This window comes from Panulirus ornatus, chromosome 12 (genome assembly GCF_036320965.1).
Source record: "Panulirus ornatus isolate Po-2019 chromosome 12, ASM3632096v1, whole genome shotgun sequence".
NCBI classification, from domain to species: Eukaryota; Metazoa; Arthropoda; class Malacostraca; order Decapoda; family Palinuridae; genus Panulirus; species Panulirus ornatus.
In genome coordinates this window covers 39,094,675-39,100,674 of record NC_092235.1, presented here as the reverse complement: position 1 = coordinate 39,100,674, position 6,000 = coordinate 39,094,675, and the positions used below count along the sequence as shown (strand labels likewise).

Here is a 6,000-nt window from a genome sequence, read left to right as displayed (position 1 = left end):
ATCGTCGATATCAGATCATATACAGTGGGATTCCGTGAAGCGTGCCTCAGAGTTTGCCGAGAATCTCCGCTTTCGGTGTTTGAGATTTGGCTGCCTGGAGGTCCTAGAAGGTGACCCGCTCTTAAGGCGTGATGACCTCACCGGAGTCCACCTCAGATGCACCACGATATCGGTAAGGTAACCTGATAGCAAAATGTGTGGGTGTTGGAAGCTTTGGGTCAGGAGCCGCCAGAGTTATCGGACCTGAGGGTTGGGGTGTCATATTCCTGCTTATTCTTCCTTAAGACCTTCGAACCATTAGTCTCTCTTTTCATCGACATATTCGTCATACCTCTTGAATGACACTGAAGGTTTCCTTGACGTTGACATAAAAAGCAAAGAACTCTATCAATTTGTTACATCCTGAACAGTACAACTGTAAGCCAAAGTATTAGAAGCCACAGAGTTTCTATATCTTAATGTCTGCACATTATCACTGTTTTTTTATATTTTTTCTACGAAATTGATGAAGGTCTCATACCTTGCAACAGCTGACGGGCGCTCCCACAAACAGATAGAGAACAGTGACTGTCAATATTGACACTGTCAACAAAAAACCCTCCTGTTGTACGTGGATTCATACTGTGCAAAGGAAAACTTATACGTCTCTTTAGGCATACCATGATTGTCCTAAATGCTCTCATATTTGCTCAACCCTACTCCCTCTATTGATATTGTTGCTTCCTTTCAAGATCAGAAAACCATCGCCCATACCAGATATGCCACAACACCTGCCTCTTCCAGTTCACTATGTCATATAACATCATCAGAATTATGTGTGTTCCAGAGACCTAATGACCTTCCTTTAACCTTTCTTCAACGATTATCAAAATCGATAATCTCTATAGGTGACGGAACCATAGCCATACAATAATGACCCCTTTATACTACCACTGTATCACCTGTGATCCTATCTTACTTGCTGACCTGTCAATGTATTCTGTGACCTTCTCACCGTACCCTACTGACCTATCGCTGTGCCATCTATGGCCTTTCTAATTCTCCTTGCTGACCCTGCTGCACCATCTGTGGCCTTCTTAACGTTCTCTACTGATCTTTCACTGCACCATCTGTTGTCAGCAAGAACTGTTTAATGCTTTTGAATGATGATGATACTATTACTTAGGTGTATCATTTTGGAAGTATTACAACGAAACAGTATAAGCTATGATGATTAAAACAAAAAGGAAAACAAAATAGTACTTTGGTAGTAAAATCTTGAACACATATTGAAAATGAAGATATGAAAAATGAAAAATAGGAGTTTGAGTCCACAATGAGGAGGTGAGTAAAGGTGTGGCTGGTGTGTCTCCCCAACAGTCACCGCCGCGCATGATTCTCACCCACATGGAAGACGGCAGCGTTGTGGTCAGCGGGATCCTCGGCAGCGCTTTTGACTACATGAAGGAAGTCACCAATTTCACGTGCGTAGTATTTACAATATAGCTGTAGGTGTCCATAGGCTACCATCTACTTTTCCATCATTCAGTGTTACGAGCCTTGGCAATACTATCGTTATAAACAAAGATTGAGAATTGCCTTGTGACGCGTTAACAATAGGTAATACACCTTGCCCGACACTGCCGGCTGGTTTATTCCATATTGTAGGTTTGGCAAGTCTCGCATCACTCACTACTAGACACACGTCCTTCAGATTTATTGATCCCCTCCCCCATGTTTGCTGCTGAGTACATTACGCATGATTTGAAACCGTGTTTAAATCATCGGTTATGAATAGGAAATGATGACGTGGAGGTTAGCGAAATCACAGACCCTTCCAACATCTGACACACTTTCTTCTCATCTCGGATGTTGGACTTGTTGTCCTGTGATCAACACTATGTCTTCGAGTCTTTTCACAGTAGTTCCGTTACGTCGACTTTGTTTTACAGTATTGTAAGTCTACTGCAGGCACTTCTGTCCCTCCTTCTCTGTCTGTCCGTACGTTTACTTGGCTATCTGCCCGTTTGTCTATCTGCTTTTTTGAAGGAAACTGACTTACTGATTGAAGGGTACCTGCCTACAAATACCTGCGCTCACCAGGAAGAAGAGAAAGAAGAAGCCGTGTTAACAGGTTTAGAGAAGTTGTATTTTTGAAATTTGGTTGGTTCATGAAGGTTTGGGAATTTAGAATTACACATGGTATTTCTGATAATCTTATTCATTGCCATTTGTATTTCCCACTCCATAAGAGAGAAAGATAAAGAACTTCCTATCTTACCATCACAGTTCTACTGTCTTCATCTAATGCACAGTTGAAAATCATCCATTCATTAAGACCTTGACGTTCTGCACCTCCTTACACTCAGGTCTGTCCCCTGTGATCTGAGAGACTCCACGCAGCCCGTGCAGAAGGCAGCCAGTCATGCACATTCATAAATCAATATACAAGTGACTATTCATGAGAAGTCTATCGTTTATCATGCCTTCCCTCAGTTCGTAGTTTGTGAGGAATAATCATTTGCCGACATATGATGAGACGCCATGAGGAAACTGTCTTAAGTATCACTCTGTTGTGTTACAGCAATGCGGCTAGACATTACACCAGATTTCGGAGACACTGTTTCCATTTAATGCATATTTGTGCATATGTTTGGATATCTACGTGTCTGTGTGCATTTTTTCACGTATACACGTAAAAGAAGTATCTTACCGCTTTCTGCATGAAACAATATGACATCACGGACGAAGGATATTGAGGAATGCCCATTAGTCTAGCCTCACATTGGTCGCCCTGTTTTCATTATGTAACATAAAGACTTCTAACGACATTTCCTGTCATTTGCCAAATAACTGTCGTAATGATTTCATATTTCGAGAAAATAACCGTACGTAGATTAGGGTTACCATGATTATTAGGAAATTTGTCTCATTCTTGCATACCGAAACAAGACGCACTTATCATTTCACAGTTCATCGGACCCACCTGGGAAGGTCAATTTTTTTTACTGTGGGTACGAGTGAGAGTTTCTTACAAGGCGGTATATAGCATTGTATGTGTAGTATTTGCATACATGTGTTTGCTTTTGTGTCTGTTTTTTTTTTTATTTCCATGAAATTGTATGACGTGTGCTTGTGTGAAGCCATCATAAACTCCTATCAATACCGGAAAGCAAATACAAACTTATTGCGCATGACTTCTACAAAACTGGAAACAAAACAGAAAAGGAAAGAAGAAATATAATACCGATGATTTATGCAGCATATCTCCACATGGCACCAAAAACAACGCGTATATCGCATCCTTATACAACATTAGTTTTTCTGTGTGTAAATGTATTCTGTATTCTTGTCCATTCATGATTCATTTTATTTCTTTAATTCTCGCTGGAGACTCAAGCTCAGAGAGCGGAGCTTACGAATAATGGCACATGAGTCAAGGTATGTACGTAAAACACCGACAACTGTTACCTTAACACTGGAGGGGAGAAGGTTGTATGATACACCAGTAAGAACGACGTAGAGCAGGATCAACTTCACCCTGGAACAAACCACTCCTGTAGAGGAGTTAAGATCAATATGGCTTGTGAAGAGGGTGTGTTCTCTCTACAGAATAGAGAGGAGAGTAAAGATGATTGACTATAGTCTCGACTCATCATTCCACAGCGAACGTAAACATGACTCAAACTCCTCTCTAGCCATCGTCGTGTGCTTAATTTGCATACGATCTAATATGACAAACGACGAGAATATTTTGTCAAAACAGCCAACATCTGCGACAGCTAATCAATTTTCAGAAGACCTGATCGAACATGTTAAGGTGTGAATGTAAATAACTCAGTGATGTTGCCAAATGTGATATATTAATGATGCGTTGGAGAAATTTATGACATTACTTGCCATCCACTATGTTTATACTTACAAAGAAATACAAAGGAATACAAAAATATTCAAGCAACAGCAAACCACTGGGTCCTTTTGAGGTGGTTTGTAAGAGTGGAAGAGATAAGAAAATCTCAGATCACCGTGGTAAAAGTTGGAAGGCATACAGATAGTTCAAGAGAATAACCTGCAAATTGTCAGTGACTAAGGAGGATAATGTATGTCGTGGACTTACAGTGAACTATTTTTCATGTCTGTTCTTAAACGTGTCTATAGTACTTGCTTTCAACCACTGTAACTGGCAAATCTTTCCATATTTCATCAATCCTGTTGAAGAAAGAGTACTTCGCCTCGTTCGAGTTTGTAGCCATTACTACGAGTAAATAAGACGAATCAAGTCTTAAGTAACTCGACAGATCAAGATAATCAAAGACTGATAATCTTGAATACTTATATTGGATCACCTCTTAACCTTCTCTTTTCTAAGATAGATTCAAACTCTCCAATCTGCTCTCGTTGCATTTGCCTCCATCAAAGATTTGTGTCTGAGTCCGAGAATCATCTTTGTAGCTCAGCTCTGTACTCTCTCCATTCTGTCTGTGTTTTTACGGGTAGGCTGACCAAAACTGAACACAATACTCAAGACGTGAACAAACCAATTAACTGTAAAGAGTAAGGATGATTTCCCTGGATTTAAATTCGAGGGACTTACCCACGAATTCAATAATGCTATTTGCTCTTTTCATTGCTTCTGTGCACTGATTGCATGGTTTTAGGTCACTAGCGATTATTATACGCATTTCTTCTTCCTCATTTGCCTTTTACAGTTCAACAGAAGAGCAAGTTTATTAGGTACAGTAGGATTGAGAGACAAGTCTGGACTGGGAGGTAAGTCTGAATGGAGAAAAACTAGAGGAAGTGAAGTGCTTTAGATACTTGGGAGTGGATTTAGCAGCAGATGGAACCATGGAAACGGAAGTAAATCATAGGATGGGGGAAGGGGTGAAAGTTCTGTGAGCGTTGAAGAATATGTGGAAGTCGAGAACATTATCTCGAAAGCAAAAATGGGTGTTTGAAGGAATAGTGGTTCCAGCAATGTTATATGGTTGCGAGGCGTGGGCTATAGATAGAGTTGTGCGGGGGAGGGTGGATGTGCTGGAAATGCGATGTTTGAGGACAATATGTGGTGTGAGGTGGTTTGATCGAGTAAGTAATAATAGAGTAATAGAGATGTGTGGTAATAAAAAGAATGTAGTTGAAAGAACAGAGGAGGGTGTTTTGAAATGGTTTGGTGACATGGAGAGAATGAGTGAGGAAAGATTGTCCAAGAAGATATATGTCAGAGGTGGAGGAAACGAGTAGAAGTGGGAGACCAAATTGGAGGTGGAAAGATGGAGTGAAAAAGTGAAAATGCAGCAGGGCGAAAGGCGAGCAAGGAATAGATTGAATTGGAACGATGTGGTATACCGGGGTCGACGTGCAGTCAATGGATTGAACCAGGTCATGTGAAGCGTGTTGGGTAAACCATGGGAAGTTCTGTGGGGCCTGGATGTGGAGAGGGAGCTGTGGTTTCAGTGCATTATTACATGACATCTAGAGACTGAGTGTGAACGAATGTGGCCTTTGTTGTCTTTATCTAGCGCTACCTCGCACACATGAGGGGGAGGGGGTTTTTAATTCATGTGTGGCGGGGTGGCGATGGGAATGAATAAAGGCAGACTATGAATTATGTACATGTGTATATATGTATATGTCTGTGTGTGTATATATATGCATACGTTGAGATGTATAGGTATGTATATTTGCGTGTGTGGACGCATGTATATACATGTGTATGTAGGTGGGTTGGGCCATTCTTTAGTTCGTTTCCTTGCGCAACCTCGCTAACGCGGGAGACAGCGACAAAGCAAAATGAATGTGAAATGTATATATATATATATATATATATATATATATATATATATATATATATATATATATATATATATATATATATTTTCTTTTTTTTTTTTTAAACTATTCGCCATTTCCCGCATCAGCAAGGTAGCGTTAAGAGCAGAGGACTGGGCCTCTGAGAAAACATCCTCACCTGGCCCCCTTCTCTGTGCCCTTTTTTGGAAAATCAAAGAAAAGAAAAAA

At 40.5% G+C, this 6,000-nt stretch overlaps 1 protein-coding gene across 1 annotated transcript in view; it reads left to right on the top strand.

Moving 5' to 3' along the window:
- The window catches only part of LOC139751735 (probable glutamate receptor), a 181,138-nt gene that overhangs the window by 122,186 nt on the left and 52,952 nt on the right, over nt 1–6,000 (top strand). The window contains exons 4-5 of the mRNA XM_071667288.1: nt 1–172; nt 1,360–1,463. The exon at nt 1–172 is cut by the window's left edge and continues 155 nt beyond it. Of these exons, the coding sequence (XP_071523389.1) occupies nt 1–172; nt 1,360–1,463 (276 nt within the window). The remainder of the gene's footprint in view (nt 173–1,359; nt 1,464–6,000) is intronic.